Source organism: Rissa tridactyla, chromosome 5 (genome assembly GCF_028500815.1).
Source record: "Rissa tridactyla isolate bRisTri1 chromosome 5, bRisTri1.patW.cur.20221130, whole genome shotgun sequence".
NCBI lineage: Eukaryota > Metazoa > Chordata > Aves > Charadriiformes > Laridae > Rissa > Rissa tridactyla.
Genome location: NC_071470.1, coordinates 78,661,559 through 78,679,602, shown reverse-complemented (window position 1 = coordinate 78,679,602; position 18,044 = coordinate 78,661,559). Strand labels below are relative to the sequence as shown.

General features: G+C 41.4%; 1 protein-coding gene across 5 annotated transcripts in view; it reads right to left on the bottom strand.

Moving 5' to 3' along the window:
• Positions 1 to 4,997: 4,997 nt before the first annotated feature.
• Positions 4,998 to 18,044, bottom strand: part of UGT8 (UDP glycosyltransferase 8) — a 45,868-nt gene continuing 32,821 nt past the window's right edge. For 4 of the 5 annotated variants that reach the window (XM_054203643.1, XM_054203644.1, XM_054203642.1 and 1 more), the window contains exons 3-6: positions 14,069 to 14,211; positions 12,770 to 12,846; positions 11,054 to 11,273; positions 4,998 to 9,408 (exon numbers count right to left, since the gene is read on the bottom strand). In XM_054203643.1, the coding sequence (XP_054059618.1) occupies positions 9,045 to 9,408; positions 11,054 to 11,273; positions 12,770 to 12,846; positions 14,069 to 14,211 (804 nt within the window). In that variant the 3' untranslated portion in view covers positions 4,998 to 9,044. The remainder of the gene's footprint in view (positions 9,409 to 11,053; positions 11,274 to 12,769; positions 12,847 to 14,068; positions 14,212 to 18,044) is intronic. The other variant, XM_054203641.1, reaches the window with a different exon arrangement.

Genomic DNA, 18,044 nt, shown 5'->3' with positions numbered 1-18,044 from the left:
TATCTTTCATCAGCAAGCTTACAGGTGAGGCTCACGGTGTTGAAAGGTGTTGTCTGCAATGAAACCAGCTAACGAAAGTTATGGTCTTAGGTCTCAGCTTGGAAGTGTTCCCTGGGGGCAACAGTCCCCCTCCACCAGAAAGCCAACAGAGCCCAGCCAGGATTACAGAGGGTACATGGGAGCTTTCCATACAAGCAGAACTGGGATGGAAAATTTGGGACAGCTAGTTTTGGTACCGCCAGGAAAGCAGTACCAGGAGGACTGGTAAATGCCAAGGGGCTTCGGCAAAGAGGGAAATCAACATTTGAAATACACAAAAACTGTACACAGTAAAAGAGAAAGGCTGCTGCATTAAAAAGGGAAGATACAGAAACACAGAAGACGCATAAAGGTCAAGACTAGAAAAGCAGAACACAGAGAAGAACCTCTTATAAATATAAGCAAATGCTGTAATTCCTTATAGAGCTCTATTTTTTCTAGATCTATTTTCTGTCTTTTTATAAAGAGTTCTTTCTCAGTGGGTTCTCCTGGAGCTTAAAAATCTTTTCCTTGCTCTAAAACTCAGAGGAGTCAACGAAGGGAATTTATTCAAAGCCTATATCTGAGATTATCACATATATGCTGCTTAGTTTCAAGAAGTAAACAAGTTGGTTGTGTTTCGAATGAGAACATTTTCTTCCTATGAAGCTGCCACAAGAATTCAGTCTATCTTTCCACAATGAACCTTGAAAACGTCCGTATAATATTTAGCCACCCTATGAGAAGTACAAATAATAGAAAAAAATTACAGAAGCTTCCAAAGTGGCGATCTAGCACCTCTTTCCTCACTTCATGGGGGTTTGATATTCAGTCCAAACTTGCCACGCAAAATCTGATTACTGATCTTTAAAGCCTGACACAATACCACTGCAGATTCAGCCCGTAACTGAAACTTAAAAACCAAGCCTAGCTATTTGTCTCCAAGCCAGCGATACCTGAGATACCAGGCAAAAGGATGCAGCTTTGCAGTAACTAAGGAGAAACTTGCTCCCCAGCTCTGGTAAGCTATTTCTTTTCTCACATCTTGACCCGTTAGGAAGATCTGCAACCTCTTAACCTCAGCCAGAATATAATCTCACATATTCATCACGTATCTACAACATTCGGGCATCTACAACAAAAAAGCCTTGCCCCTTTCCAACCCAAACCATCCTGTAAGCATTCAGGGCCAGGTTGGACAGGGCTCTGAGCAGCCTGGTCTAGTGGGAGGCGTCCCTGCCCATGGCAGGGCAGTCGGAACAAGATGATCTTTAAGGTCCCTTTCAACCCAAACCATTCTGTGATTCTTGATTATTGCTGAAGCCACGTATTAAGTCATAGAATAGTTTGGGTTGGAAGGGACCTTTAAAGGCCATCTAGTCCAACCCCTCTGTAACGAGCAGGGACATCGTCACCTAGATCAGGTTGCTCAGAGCCCAGTCCAATCTGACCTTGAACATTGCTAGGGATGGAGCGCCTACCACCTCTCTGGGCAACTACAGCCAGTGTCTCACCATCCTCAGCGTAAAAAAATTCTTCCTTTTATCTAGTCTACTTCTACTCTCTTTTAGTTTAAAGCTAATACCCCTTTGTCCTATCACAACAGACCCTGCTAAAAAAGTTTGCCCCATCTTTCTTAGAGGCCCCCTTTAAGTACTGAAAGTACTTCAGTACTATAAGGTCTCCCTGGAGCCTTCTCTTTGTCAGGGTGAACAACCCCAACCCTCTCAGCCTGTCCTCACAGGAGACGTGCTCCAACCCTCGGAGCATCTTTGTGGCCTCTTCCGGACTCATTCCAACAGGTCCATGTCTTTCCTGTGCCGCAGGCTCCAGAGCTGGATGCACGGCAATAGCTCAGATTAATTACCTATTACGCAACACAGTATTTTATTTTTATGAATCAGTTTTAAGTGTGCTACTCTTTAATTTTCTTCTGAGTTCATGGGGAAAGGCACGTGGGTGAGTTCCGTTTTGCTTTCATGTGCTATTATTTTAGAGCCTTTCATTTGATCAGGTTTATCGTGTTACAGTTCTGTTGAGGCAGTGGCTATTCCAGCAATACACATCTTCCTTTCCTCCCTCTTATTTTTCCTCAGGCTGAACAATTTCCATTCCTCTCCTTGTCCATTTCTGGAACTCTTTTGCCCATTTTATCTGTTGAGTGGGCAAAAGCCAAGGAATTGGAGAAACTTCTCATCGGTTTACTTGCGTTGGTTTATGCCTGGGCACTGGGCTGATACGTGCATTAAGGCATCCAAGAGGATGCTGAATATTTTTTATACTGACTGCTTGCAGCTCATCTCAAACCAGCCACTTAAAAGTTTCCTCTCTCCTCCTTCACCTTCGTGCCCAAATTGCCGAGTGGGGTCAGCAGTTCCTCCATCACCTTCGCCCCTTGTGGTTTTGAACAACTGATGTAATTCTGCGTTTCCTTCTAACACCGGCATGGATAAACACATAAAATGCTGCTTAGGTCTTTCCCAGGTTACTTATTACACCGCACAGCCCAGTCAGTGAAACACTGTGTCAGGCAAAGTGGGACAACAAATTTTTCCAGATTTCAAAACAAACATGTCATTTTCACCCCTACGCCTCCATGCTGTCCTAATTTGTTTTCCATCATGAAAGATTTTTCTATAAAGGAGGAAACTATCTATACCGATGTATTTACATCACCTCACAGTCCTAAAGAGTAACGTCCCAGCTTTATGAGATCTGGCAAGATTTTATTTTATCATAACAAAGACTAGAAACATAGATAATAAATTAAAATTTTGACCTTTGGCTTGTCCTAGGTTATTCTTAAATATGAGGACTGTAAAATGTTTATTTGCATGGAACTCAGATAATGAATTATATAAAACTCTGGCAAGATATGGTTTTGTCATGCAGCAATCAATCACAAGCGGAACAAGACAAATGGATGCACACCAAAGTAGCTCCGTCCTCGGTGTTGTCACTATTAGTACAAAGATGTACCAGTTGTGAGATGTATCCCATTCTCTAAGTCTGGAATAAAAATGTCTATATGCAGATTTATTTTGCGATCATCTTAACGTATAATGAATTTTCACAAAGTTCTGTCTCCCCATCCAGAAAAAAAAAGGAAGAATACGGTTGGACTCGATCTCAAAAGGTCCTTTCCAACCATGAAGATTCTATGATTCTAAGAGGAGAGGCGACAGGAATCCCCCGCCTGCGACTACAACTGCAGCAGGGCTGGGACATTCCCTCCCAAGGGTTTGCCTGTATAGAAGGTACCTTGGCTTTTCAAAGTGTTTTAGTAACATTCACGGAAAACTACAAGAAGCAACACCATAAAGCCAGTTTAAACTCTGTATCAGCAAGAGAATCTAAGCTTGCCAAAGCAGATGATCAAACATCTGCATGTGTTAACTGGTGTCAGTACCCTTATGCAAAAACTGTCTGGTAGACCAGCATCCAATATTATTTCTTCTCTATCAACCATTGTATCAGTAAAACATCTCCAAAGCCGCTCTAGAGAAATCTCCTGAAGAACGACGAACGTTGGTAAGAGGGGTTTTTTTAGTTATTTCTGCAATATGGTGAGACAGCGTAGTACTGGGAAGAAGGACTGAGGGGTTAGTCAACACCTGGGACTGCTGAACATTGGCCATATCCTCTATAAACGAGATGCCCAATGCAGAGTTTGAGGCGAATCATAAAAATTAAGGTGACATTTAAGCAGCAGACTCAACAGGTGGCAAGGCATCTTCGGCGAAAGAATCAGACAAATCTTAACAGCGAGATGAAGACACTACATGAACACTTGTTTTACCATGAGTTGACTACGGCATCATAAACCAAGTATTATACAGAAGAGGGCCCTGAGCACCTGGGTAGACACGTGAAAAATACCTGCTTTAAAAACACCACCGGGTGTTCGTTAGACCATTCGACTGCCAAAAATCTTGATGCCCATCTGCAAGAAGTTACCATCTGATTCTTGCTTTAGCAATCACTCCTCACCAGCCCTAAGTCCTTACACCTAGACATACAGCTGTTGAACATATAATCACACCAACATTAAAAAGCCAATTAATGCTCCACACAGTGCAATTATGCTCTGTTTGTAAGTTGACATTTCTGTCTTTTTTTTTTTTTTTTTCATAGACCAGTGCTTTCATGACAGCACTTCTAATCTCACTGAAGGCTGCTGTTTGTGGTTCAAACACCAAATTTGACACACTTTCATCAAAACATCCTTCAATCCAAGTTTCCCCAATTCATGCAGAAATGCAAAGTGCTGTTCTAAGGAGCAATTGGCTGAATTGGCTCACAATGACATCTCAAGAAAGTTTTGGTATTCCTCATCTCTCCATTTTTCTAACTCCTATATGATGCCTAAACAATATAACCCTAGTGCGTCCTCTCGGCCACAAGGAACACGCAAAGACGAGAGTAGCTTCCAGCAAATACTTTCTGAAGTTTCCCTATTGTTCAAGGTAAAATTAAAAAAAATTTAGCAGTGGTTGTTTTTTGTTTAAAAGAGTTGTAATCCATTTTATGCCACTGAAAGGTATAGTTTTCATTAGAAAAAGTAAGCCTCAACTGGTCTGCGGTACTTACCAAACAGTGGCAGACGGCTGCCTCTGAAGATTGATTATTTTAAAACTGTCTTCTCTTTTCAATGCATAATAAACAGTATGGATCAAACAGGTGAGTAAAACCTCAGACCTCGTATCGTGATTTGGTATGCAGTCTGGAGTTACACGTGTATTTTTAAACATTCCTTTTTAACATTCCTTCAACGATCTGGCCAATTTCAGTGCTGGCTGAGCACCAACACCAATCACTGCTAGATTCTTTATCTTGAAACACAAACCTTTGCTGCCATGGCAAAGAGGGAATTTTTTTCCATTGTTATCCACAATGCACACGTAGAATACGTACCAAGGTATACCCAGGGGGAGTGTTGGGGGAGTTGTTGTTGGTTTTGGTTGGGGTTTTGTTTTTTTTTTAACCTGTATTTCCTGAGTAAAATGTTACAGTTATCCAAATGAAAGAAAGGACTTAACGGTCTTCCTGACTATAGCTACCACTCTCGTACCAGTGCTGCTGGACTGGAATAAAAAAATAAATGTATTATTTGGCTTTCTTTACAGCTCTGTAATAAAACAATTCACAGAAGGTAAACAGGAAATTTCGCTGAGGAAGATTCCTCCTCCTCCCTTCCCCTCACAAGATCCTTCAATCCTACTTGTGAACCGGTGAGAAAAAAAAACCCAACACCTGAACACCGTTCTCCAAAACCCAAGAGCAATAGGTAGCTTTCACCTTTGTTCCGTAGCACACCTCGACCTTTAATATAAGGAGCAGCAAGATGTCTTCAGAGACTTTTCTCTCATATTTACGTAACTGAACCATCTAATTAGAGGCGCTGCCCTCTTTGAAATCAGAGAATATTACCGTTCCAGGGAACCACAAGTGGAAGTACTTGTTAGTACTACAGCTCACTTTTGGCAAGTTATGTGCGCCATTCATCCCAATACACAAGTTAAAACAACACAGGCAAGTTCCTGTATAATATTGGATTTGTTATATCCATTTTTAAACACACATTCTCCCCAGCCCCCAGAACAGAAACACATCGCCAAAGAAAAAAAAAGTTGTGATCTCATTGCAGGAAAAATTACAATACCTTTATGTCAAAAATTCTATCACTTGAAAAAGAGAATCACACCTCTGTAGTGTTGTACAGCAAGGAAGAAGAGAGTCATTTGTCAAGACACCAAGAAGTCCCAAAAGTTTATTAAAGTTGCCAAGGTCTTCTGAAAAGTCACCAAAGGAAGCGAAGCTCGACTCAGCTTCAGAAGGAATCAAATGGCCACCTTCTGTTTCTTACTAATACAGCTGCGCACATTAGATTTCGTGCACAAATAAACCCACTTAGAGGTACCCACACAAATTAAGGGGGAAAACATCGCACCCAGGAAATAACAGGGCTAAATTTTTTGCTTAAATGTATGCACCAGCATTTTAATTGTGTCTCTTCGCTACTGGTGTACGGATCAGACTGACTACAGCAAATACTGCATACTTACCATGCCATAGAGTAAAATCAGAACATGCTCAACTTCATGAAAAGTGGTATCTTTCGAGAACACCAAAAAGATGTTAGCACAGAATAGCATTAAAAACTGATTTTCCAAGTGATCTGGGGAGTAAGAGAGAACCGTTAGCGCATTGACCGATTTCCTTAAACTCTAAATACTTGATAGCTATCTCCTATTTCTGCAGGTGATAATTAAACTGTCTTGTTCTTACAGCTGCTTTCTTCTTGAATCTTTGAGCTAGTCAAAGGACATCAGAAAGCAGAATACCAAAACCTACCGCAAGAGCTAAATTGTGACCCAATTTCACTCTCCTGTCAGGTATGTTTTGTGGAAACACCCCCCCACACACCATGTTTTCCAGCCACTTTGTCTAATACAAGTTCCTCTATCACTGCAGGGGGCTGAAATGCAAAATAAGTCAAGTATCAGATCGTGTTTGAACTTACAAGAAAGTAACTTTGAACACAAGAGGTATTTCTATAGATCAGGTGGATCAGACCCACCTAGAAGTTTGGCAATACAATTAATAATGCAGCAACTTCCTCTTTTTACAACTGAACTGCAGCTTCTTTATATCTACAGAGACTATTCAGGAATCAATCGTCTCATCTAACATCCCTGTGAAAAAACTTTTAGTTTTGCTTTCCAGGAAATGTGCATAACTTAACACGTACAGAAAAAGACAACACACACTTTACCAGGAATGTTCACATAAACTTTAAAAAAAAACCTGCCTTAACAAAGAAGTCTGGTTAAGCATTCCACCTGGCAATTGATTCAACACTCCTACAGGAAATAGATCTACATTCACAAAATATAATAATTTTTCATTTCCAATACGTATCATGGTACATACCAAGAAGAAAAAATTGGTGTATCCTAATAAGCATCCACATTTATATATACTCACACACACTGGGTACTTCAAAATAAACAGCATTCATTTGAACAAAAACATACTTCCAACAACAGAATTTCTCTATTAAATCCATGTTTATTGCTTAAGTTTTATCACAGTGGAGATTAAATTATGCTTAATCATCCGGTCAGTGCTTTTGTACCTTCTTCAATGCCAAAAAAACCACATTTAAACCAAGTCATTCATACACTCGAAGTCTTATTACCATCCCACCATTCATCGCCTCTGTGTGCTCCTTTAGTCGCCGCAAACTGCAAGATTGTAAAAAGGTATAGCTAATAGGCTTATTTATAATACCATTTTCTTCAAGTATTCAGAAAGCAGTACAAGTAGCTGTACTGTATATTAGAAACATATCTGTACTGTTATTTATTGCTATAGGATAGAGGCTCCTGATGGAATGATAGTGAAATATCGCATCACTGTGTATGAAGATGATCTCAGCATCCTGTAATCATCACAACTCTTCCCATGTTAGTGAACAACACTAGGTAAAATGGGTTTCTCTCCTTTCTCTTTCAGGCATGGGATTTCAAACTACAAATAAATAAAGCATACACTCACAACATGTGTAGTGCAAATTCCAAGTAAACAGAATGACATGGAAATAAACTCATAGTTGCCAACTCTGGTTGAGCAGGGCGGTTGTGATTTTTTACACCCTGCATCCCCGCCCTCGGTGGCAGCGTCCCGTGTCGGCGACAATGATTGAAAGAGATTGTTGTGGGGAGGGACAACAGCAGGGGAAGGAGGAGGAGGGGGGGACAACCACCTCTGCAAACCTCCCGCTCAGGTGGCCAGGCTTCACCCCACTCCTCCCGTGGGACCCGGGAAGGAGCGGCTGGTCCCCCAACCCGGAGAGCAGCCTCCCATCCCGCATCTGAGAATTCGTATTGGCAACTACGTGGAACATGGATTGCGTGGCCCAGACTAAGAGAAGGTAGTATTATTTTTTTTCCAGATACAACCATTGAAAGAGAACACCTACAACACTGCGATTTAGAAAGAACTTAATAATAATGAGAATTAATAGGAAAGACATTCAGCTTGGGGGTGGAGGGGCATTTGCTGTTTGGGGTTTTTTTAAACAAACCCCAAATAGTGGTTTGATGCCGCACAGCTCTGGGCCATTACAAAACCTTCTGCATTAAGCACAGGGCTAGGTTTTCTTTTTTGTCGTTGTTGTTTGTTTCATTTATTTTTCTTAATTATGCAAATCTACGTCCCACACAGCCACATTTTAAACTGAAACAGAAGTCCCTAATATTTTTACGGCATAAATTATGTATGCAGAGAAAGGCAACAAATAAAATTTTGTATAAATTAGAAATTAAGACATATTGTAGACTTGCTCAAGACCCTTTTCTCCAAAGTACTGGTAGTGAGCAGAAGAGTCATGCAGCTTATCAGTAAAATGAGTATATATTTTTGCCATTTTTCTTCAGTGCTTATTTTAAGATAATTTTTTTTAATGTCTGTGTTCTCAGTTCACAACTTGCTATTTCTTGCACAAAGACTGGGAAAAATTATGTTGTTTTTTTTTTTTTAAAAACAGCATTCTTACACAACATGTTGAACCTTCAACAAAGGAAACAGAACTTGCACTAAAGTTCTCTCAGCTAAAAGATGGATATATTAAAATAATAAAAAAATAAAAGGAAAAAACCTCTGCAAATAAAAAGAAACCTCTCCTCATTTGGGACACACACATTTAGCTTTTAAAAACTGAAAATTCATAAATATGATCATTGAATAACTTCAGAGAATTAAGGCTTCTAAAAACTTCAGTGCCAAAATAACCTCTCTGCATCAGTATTAAGAATAAAATATTTTCCATTTTAGGTTGTGCTTGCCTTTTTTTTTTTTAAAAGACTTTTCTTAGTTCCGTAGGATTTTGTCACATAATATTACATACTGAAGGGGAGTGTTAGAACTGCTTATTGAGGTTTTAAGTAGTTGTTAGACTAAGTTACAGCGATAAAATTCGATTACTGATCTGATTCATTACTACTTTACATGGGGTAGTTGGCTCATTTCACCTTTTTTTCATGCTTAATGTGGCCATTTCTTCTATACTTGCCATTCGGTATCCCGTTCTGGTAGTGTCCATTAACAGCGCTATGTTCGTCACTTGACCAAAGATGTTTGCTTTGTTTGCGGATAAATTTTGTTATCCTGGCCAAAATATAATAAAGTAAGGCAGCACCTACTAGTACAACAAAGGCAATATCCAGTAAGAAATACTGATAAAAAGAGATGCTGTAAACAGCGGCACGTAGATGTTGGGCTCCGTTGTGACGGAGGATGTAATTAATCCAGTATACAGTCCGGTTAACAGGATGACCAGGTTGGTCTTTGTGAATCTCAGACAGCCTCTGGGCCCGCTGCCGGTAGCTGCGGGGAAGAAAAAGAAAGAACGGGGAAGAAAAGAGAAATTGTCATCATCGCTCTGAGCAAAGCAAGCCTGCAAACACGTAAATACACTTAAGCCTCTTCAGATCAAACAGCGTATTACTGCAGGACCCTCGCGAGCACCAGCACACTGAGGGCTAGACAGAGCACATAATCTGTCTTTACATCAGCCCTTACAGCTTGTTGATGAAGAATGAGTAGAAAAGTGGACCCACCTGCGACTAAAGGCAGAAATCCACCCTCCAGCAAAACTACGAAGAGCCAATCTGACCTGCTGCCAGAGGGGAATCTTATCTAATCCAAAACAAAGCCTACTGAGTGAGAAGCATTTGCCTTTCCTGCTGTAAAGCAGCAACATACCCTGTCTAACACACCGCTCGTTTATGTCATTGTGCAACTGAATTACTAGAGAAACACAGAATAAAGTGAGAAACTTGGCTGTGATTGTGCAATAGACTATTTCTGCTTGGGTCCAGAGTTCAGCCTAACACTTCCCCCCTCGCCCCCCCCAAGCGGGCTGTCCTCCCAGGAGCCGCTAACGTTGAGTTCCTTCTCTCTCCCCTCACCGCAGCTGCGGGGTCAACAGGTTATTTATGCAGGACTTGCCTTCCTACTAAGGATAATTGCATAACGGAAAGGTGATGCAACTCATGTTATCGAGATCTCTTTAGTGACATTCCCCCTTCTCGCTCCTTGCAGGTTTCTCCTTTCCCAAGGCAAGCGCCGCTTTAAAGACTCTGCTCTCATGAAAGCAAGAAGCACTATCAGCGCCACGCTCCAAAACTATGGTTACAACCAGGGAACCCGTCGTTATTTTTAATCTGAAGATGGTCTGAACATCACAGATGTTTAAACCGGGTTCAGAACAACCTTCTAAAGCGACTCTCCTTGTACTTTAATATCCCTGAGCACATTTGTTTGTTGGAAGTAAAGAGTCATGAAACCCAATGCATGGGCTTTTACTTATTCCACCTGACTAAGAAAAAAAATTACAAAGAACAGATTGGAGTCCTCATATTCGTAATAATTTTTCAGAATATTATCACTGCAACAAAACCAAAATGACCTTCCTGACCCTAAGAGAGGTTATTACTGGCCAGAACAGGAAGATATATATTTATTTTTTTTAAATCAAATCATGGGACTTCAGAAAAAGTTACTTTTGAATACATCTGTATTTTTAGCTACAATCCAGACACGCCACCCTACAACTGTACAGGTGTATTCTGCTCCAGGCCCCTTAGGCAGCAAAACAGGCAGACTGCTAAATACAGAGCAATCAAGAAACACAAAAAAAAAAAAAAAGAGACATTGGTTTGCAACAAGGAATAAGTCAGGAGAGGTTTGTTTCTATAACCTTTCCGCCCTTCACATGGCAACTGTCACAAAAAGCAAATGAGACAACTGAGTTTTGGTGCGCTGAGCAACAAGCCTCGCACCTACACAGAAACCTCATCGATTGAGAAACCTTGTGAGATGGGCCAACCACCCAAAGACTTGCCCCGATGTGCACACAGATAAACCCCAACATGCCGTTCTTCCCCTTGCACAAAAGTTCCGTATATGGATATTTATCTCATACCAAAGATTTAAACTAAAAGCAAAGAAATAATCACTCGTTCCATACCTGGGATCATTGATAACTTTTACTAGGGCTTCATACAATTCGCTCTCAGTGACGGTCTTCCAGTTCAACAATATTCCCATGCCTTTGGCCTGCACACGAGTCATAGTGTCATAATGGTCTCCAAAAAGGGGAATCCCCACCACCGGGACACCATGGTACATGGTTTCAAAAATGCTGTTCAAACCTCCATGACTAAGAAAAGCTTTAATGTTAGGGTGACCTGAAAACAGAAGAGGCATGAAGATTAAAAAAAAACATTTACAGTATTTACATTTCCTTAATGTAAATTTTGAAGCAACTGGGTACAACACATTTGTCACCATGATTCTGTAGCTGCAATTCAGGAAGACAAAGATGAATGCAACTTGTTTTGAAGTTCTCCTCCTTAAACCCACTCTGCTGAAGTCTCACGTGCATTAAGTGGTTTCCTTAGACACTGAGAGGGAAGGGCCAATGCAAAGGCAAATTCTCATGCATGCGAGTCGTGTAAAATTACTAATGGAGTAATTAATATACATTGTTTACTCCTGAGTAGCTGCAGGTGGTGACTCTAACCAGTTTAGCAGTACAAATGAGGCAGGGAGAGAGCGTTTTTCCTCATTATTCATACGAAATACAAGCTATTTAATGACAGGACAACTGAGGTTACGTTCTCTCTAAAGCTTCACATGCCTTACTTCAGGCTAGCGAGATCTGACAATAATGCTAACAACCTCGTGTAATGGGAAAAAGGAGACTGCCTCCGAGCAATTTAGTAACCAAAACAAATCTACCTGCTTTAAAAAGTCATTTGCCTAATCACTGCATTATGATAAATACTCCAGCCGACATGCACACACAGACGCACACGCATGCTTAACGCCATCATCGGCGCCCACCACAGCACCGGAGCCGTTTTGCAAATACAAACACCCAGGTACCCCAGAGACAACCAGAAATATTCTGTGGCCCCCTCAGAGCTGCAATGTATTCAGCTACCCTTCCACAGGGAAGGAAGGGGAAAAAAAAATAAAATACATAGACTCTAACATAGTCTTTACCAAGAGATGAAAGAATACCAAGTTTCATCTCTGCACCCGAGAACCCAGAGTAAGTCAGGTTGCAGAAAAAGTTTATTATCAGCTTGTAACACATGCCCAAGCTCTGTTATAACTTTCTTTAGAGAAAAATAAACGTGTGTGTATATATACACGCACAACAGTATGCACAGTAGTTTTGATGCAACATGAACAACTTTTGGATGCTCAGTTTTACAACTTTTCCATTAAGAGACCAGGGAACACCATTCCATGCTTTTTCATAAGAGAGAAAATTAACAGTTACAGTTGTCAGTTCCCTAAAATAGCAGATTCAAGAAAATTCCTACTTATTTATCTTCAATAATTTTTTTTCCTTGACTGTGTCGCTCCTGTGGCACATAAGACACTTGTGAAAAAATTTTCACATTTATTAAGCCAAATAGTCTTTGGAACAATTATGTCTTTCTCCACACAATTAACTTAAGGAAAAAAAACATAGTTAGTGCCAGGGAAAGATAATTAACATCAGAAAGGTGTTTGATTTCGTCATCTTGAAATTCTGATGAATTCTATATTCTTGTTCTATGACATCCATTACAGAAGTGATCCTTCATTTAGAAGGACAGTAGAATATTGTTGGAAGAGCAACCTGAATTCAAGTGAGAATAATGAATGCACGATCAAAACAGATACTCACCAAGGAGGTCATTTTGTGGTAACCATTCTATAAGCTTCGTATTATTGCCTAAATTCCTTGGTTTGTTTCCTGAAAACCTAAAACAATAAAATCAAATTGAAGATGAGTTATCACAACCTCCAAAATCAATAAACTCAAACCAGAGAATCAAATCAAATGATCCATGAGCCCTAAGCAGATCTTCGGTTACACAGGGATCCTGTTTACTCACTGTTACAAGAAAACAAAACAGGCTCAACCAAAACGTTGTAAATATTTAATAACTTCCAACTTTGTGGATTTTTATCATTCAATCTCCTTGCAACGTGGCTTGAAATGCAATGTTTTCTATTAACATAATGGCAACATAGTCCCTTCTCAAAGCATGAATAACTCTTCCCACTGTGACCGGCAGGAGGTTTTATAACTCTCTATGGCTCCGACTCCACTGCTTTACTGAAAGCTCAGCTGGTTCAACTCCACCAAGAACATCCCATCAGCACACAAATAATAATCCCTACCGTCAACACAAGGCACTGCCTTTCAGTTGGCCAGTTTCACATCGCTCTTGATAACTGACACCGTCTTAATTTAAAAGGAGTTACTAATACCAGGAAGGGAAAGGCTGACAGCTCAGTTTCTGAGGCAAGAAGCTATTGATGAAAAGTTTGGGATCAGACCGAGACAAGGGGTTTTGGTTTTTTTCTTACTTGCTCAACTGCCCGAAATCCAATAGCAATGTTTTGCTCACCTGAGGTTGCTGGAAAAAGGTTAGCTCATAAAATACAGGCTCAAAGTACAAACTGATAGAACAAAAAGATAGAACAAAAGACCAATTACAAAAGTCTATGTTTACAGCTAAAAGAGGAGTCATCCAAAAAAGAGAGGAAAGAGAAAAAAAGAGAGGAAAAAGAGAGGAAAAAGAAGAAAGCTAAAAAAGAATAAAGAAGAAAGAAACCCTAGGATTAAATCAGCAGGATGTCACTCTTACTCCCCAGGGTGGCTTGCTTTATCAGAAATGATGACAGTATGTCACCAGTGTTATAACCTCACGACTCTTTTCTCTGTCCCCAATGCTTCTAGGATATAAACTCAGCATAGGAGTATAACCTATGCCTTATTCTACCACAAAAGAATCATTGTTCCTCCTTATTACCAGGGGACTGTGACATTTCCACAGAGAGCATCTTTCAAAAGAGCCAGGTCCTCCGTGCCACCCAGACCGTCTCAGTTTCAGCTTCTGCAACTCTAGATGAAGATGGCACAATAGGAAATGAGCGTGCTTCAAATCACCACGAGTACATCTATCGTTGCACTTACCTCCAAATAACTCTCTGAGGCAGCCTCGCCAGAGCATGTGCTAACTTATTTGCTATATCTTCTGACAGGTACTTCACTCCAGCTCCAAACGAGACGAGGACAAAGCCATTTTCGTTAGCACCATTCACCCATGTTTGGAGATCCTGTTAAAGGAAAAATCGACACTGAGCACTGTAAAAGCATAGGTAAGTGGCAGAAACAGATTAAATAAACATCGCTTAGGAAGAACAGTTGTTGGTCCCTCTGTTACTTCACGAGCCAAGTTTCCAAAGTCATAAGCATTTTAGAAGTCACCGAGTACAACGACTCAATGATTCAGAATCCATGGTACAGGCTGTGAACAGCAAAATTCTTCTGGGTTTGGCTTAGCTTCTGTATTAACAACCAGTTTCGTAAGACGATTTGTCCTTTCCTAACTAATCAGTTGACACACATTCACAAGTTAACACGTTACATTTTAACTCACCAAAATATAAATAGATCTATCTCGTAGCACCAGCCTGGAAGTACAGCACAGGAAATACACGAGTGAAGTTTGGGACTTAACTGTGTGATTTCTAGCCTTAAAGAAAGTGAGAGGACTTCAAAAGAAGCCAGAGCTTCAAAAAAACACCTTCAGTTTCTACTGCTCCAGTATTTCAAGGAGCCAGGAATAATATTGCACCTGTATGGCAAGTACAGGGTGGATGTCCCTATTTCTTGGGCCTATATATACACACTGTATCTTAGACCTAACTGTGTGCCTCTTCCACAGCGAGTTACCAGTATTTTATTAAACATTCACAAGTGCAACAAAGGCCTTCACATCCTTAAGCTCATCCTCCTCCTGTAATTACTCTGATATTACTCTAATTATTTCCAACTCAACTGTTGGCAGTGGAAACTAAAAAAAAAATAAATTGTACCACTCACATATAGATCTGTCAGTGCCAAGGAATAACTTATATTTCCCAGGATACGGTTTAATTCTGGTCTCACCAAATTTAAGCACAAACCTGCTCAATAGGAAATAAGCAAAAGGAAAATTAAGAGCCATATCCACAACGCACCTCTTGTCCTGGTAATAAACAGCGGGCCAGACAATAATAGAGTAATGCTGTGCTATCGCACTTCGGCACAAAACCACAAAAGCTACCACAAAAACCAGCAGGCGTAATGAAAACCCGCCCATTACACCGGGGGTTGTACGCTCATTTCTGCTATGCAGTGAAAAAGGGACTTCCATCTTCTGTACAATCCACACGTTTTCATTTGTCTTCATCCTTTTTCCCCGTGCACTTTCTTTTCCTTCTCTCCCTGTCCTCCCCCCATCTGTATGGGAACAAGGGGGAAAGGGAAATGAGGGGAAGTGCCTGCGACCCGCCTCGAAGCTGAATCATTTATTATAGGCTGAACTTCTGACATAGAAGTTTCCAAGTGGTTATGTGATTTATTTAAAGATTGTCCTTGAATTTTACTTAAGGACCTAAGGCATGCTGCAAATGTAATTATATTAGAGTCACTTTTACTTAGTGGTTCAACTAGTTACATCTTAAACTATTTCCTACCTGTTGTTTAAAGCTAAATAGAAAAATAACCTTTTGCGTGCTCTAGGACAAACCATTCTGAAAAGCAATCAATTGCCATGCTGTAAACGACAGCTCTCTGCCCATTTGTGACATTTGATCAAGTTATATTCTGAGAGCTCGCATCACCTGTGACAAGGTGGTTTTCTTCTGGCACCTGGAAGAAGCCCAACATTCACAGGCTCTGGTCTTCACAGGGCACCCACCCACCCTCATACCTGCTGGAGGGGCAGAAACCTGGAGATTTCTGGAATGCCACCTTGATGACATCTCCATGACACAGGTGCTCAAGAAGCCAACAAGGGGAGACACTCTGTTAGACCTCATACATACAAACAAGGAAGACCTTGTCTAGGATACAAAGCTCAGGGGCGGCCTTGGCTGCAGTGACCAGGAGATAGAGAAGTTCAGGATACCAAGAGGACAAGGAAGACAACAGTGGCATCTCCTGAACTTCACGAGAACTGAATCTATCCTCTGCAGAGACCTGCTTGGAAGAATCCCGTGGGATACAGCCCTGGAGAGAAGAGGGGTTCAGAAGAGATGACTGATATTTCATGCCATCGTAGAAGGCTATCAGAAAAAAAAAAAGATGGCATGACTAGATGGACAGATGAGGGGAGGGCGGTAGATGTGGTCTACCTTGACTTAAGCAAGGCGTTTGACACGGTCTCCCACAGCATCCTCATAGGGAAGCTTAGGAAGCGTGGGTTAGATGAATGGACAGTGGGGTGGATAGAAAACTGGTTGAAAGATAGAGCTCAGAGGGTTGTGATTAGGGGCACAGAGTCTAGTTGGAGACCGGTGACAAGTGGTGTTCCCCAGGGGTCAGTACTGGGTCCAGTCCTGTTCAATATATTCATCAATGACCTGGATGAGGGGATAGAGTGCACCCTCAGCAAGTTTGCCAATGACACAAAGCTGGGTGGGGTGGCTGACACACCGGAAGGCTGTGCCACCATACAGAGAGACCTGGACAGGCTGGAGAGTTGGGCAAAGAGGAACCTTATGAAGTTCAACAAGGGCAAGTGTAGGGTGCTGCACCTGGGGAGGAACTACCCCATGCACCAGTACAGGTTGGGTGCTGACCTGCTGGAGAGCAGCTCTGTGGAAAGAGACCTGGGAGTCCTGATGGACAACAGGATGACCATGAGTCAGCAATGTGCCCTTGTGGCCAAGAAGGCCAATGGCATCCTGGGGAGCATCAAGAAGAGCGTGGTGAGCAGGTCGAGGGAGGTCATCCTCCCCCTCTACTCTGCCTTGGTGAGGCCACACCTGGAGTACTGTGTCCAGTTCTGGGCTCCCCAGTTCAAGAAGGACAGGGAACTGCTGGAAAGGGTGCAGCAGAGAGCTACAAAGATGATCAGGGGACTGGAACACCTCTCTTATGAGGAAAGGCTGAGGGATTTGGGTCTCTTCAGTCTGGAAAAAAGACGGCTGAGGGGTGACCTTATCAACACTTATAAATACTTAAAGGGTGGGTGTCAGGAGGATGGGGCCAGGCTCTTTTCAGTGGTGCCCGGGGACAGGACAAGAGGCAATGGGCACAAACTTGAACATAGGAAGTTCCACCTAAACATGAGGAGGAACTTCTTTACCCTGAGGGTGGCAGAGCACTGGCACAGGCTGCCCAGAGAGGTGGTGGAGTCTCTAACTCTGGAGACATTCCAAACCCGCCTGGACGTGTTCCTGTGTAACCTGCTCTAGGTGACCCTGCTAGGGGGGTTGGACTAGATGATCTCCAGAGGTCCCTTCCGATTCTATGATTCTATGATTCTATGATTCTATGATTCTATGATTCTATGATTCTATGATTCTATGATTCTATGATTCTATGATTCTATGATTCTATGATTCTATGATTCTATGATTCTATGATTCTATGATTCTATTCAAGCATCATCTCCTCCAAGCTCAAACATGGTCCATGTTGATGAGCGGGAATCTAAGTAAAGTCGGCAGGACGATGAACAAAGGACTCCTGGCAAGACTGCTCTGCTTAATTAGAAATTCTGTGGGACTTCACAACTCCGATGTACCCACACAGTAAGAATTAAACATCACTATTCATAAACAGCGGAGGTATAAAATACTTCCTTAGAATGGAATTTCTAAGATACCATTCAAGAATACCCTTGTATAATAACAAAGAGCTACTATGTACTTAGAATTTTACATAGGGGAAAAAAAAGAAAGGAAATTTACTAGGTACCATGGAATTAGTCACCCTACAAACAGGCTTTTGCATTTCATCGTTGTGCAATAGCAAAGCAACCTGCTTCACATTACTATGGCTGAATTCATAGCCAAACCTTTCTAACCCATCCCTTTGAAGGTAATTCCACTGCTTCAGCAGAACACAACGTGTACAAAGGCAAACTTAGGTCTTGACAGGCAAGACAAGATCCTGC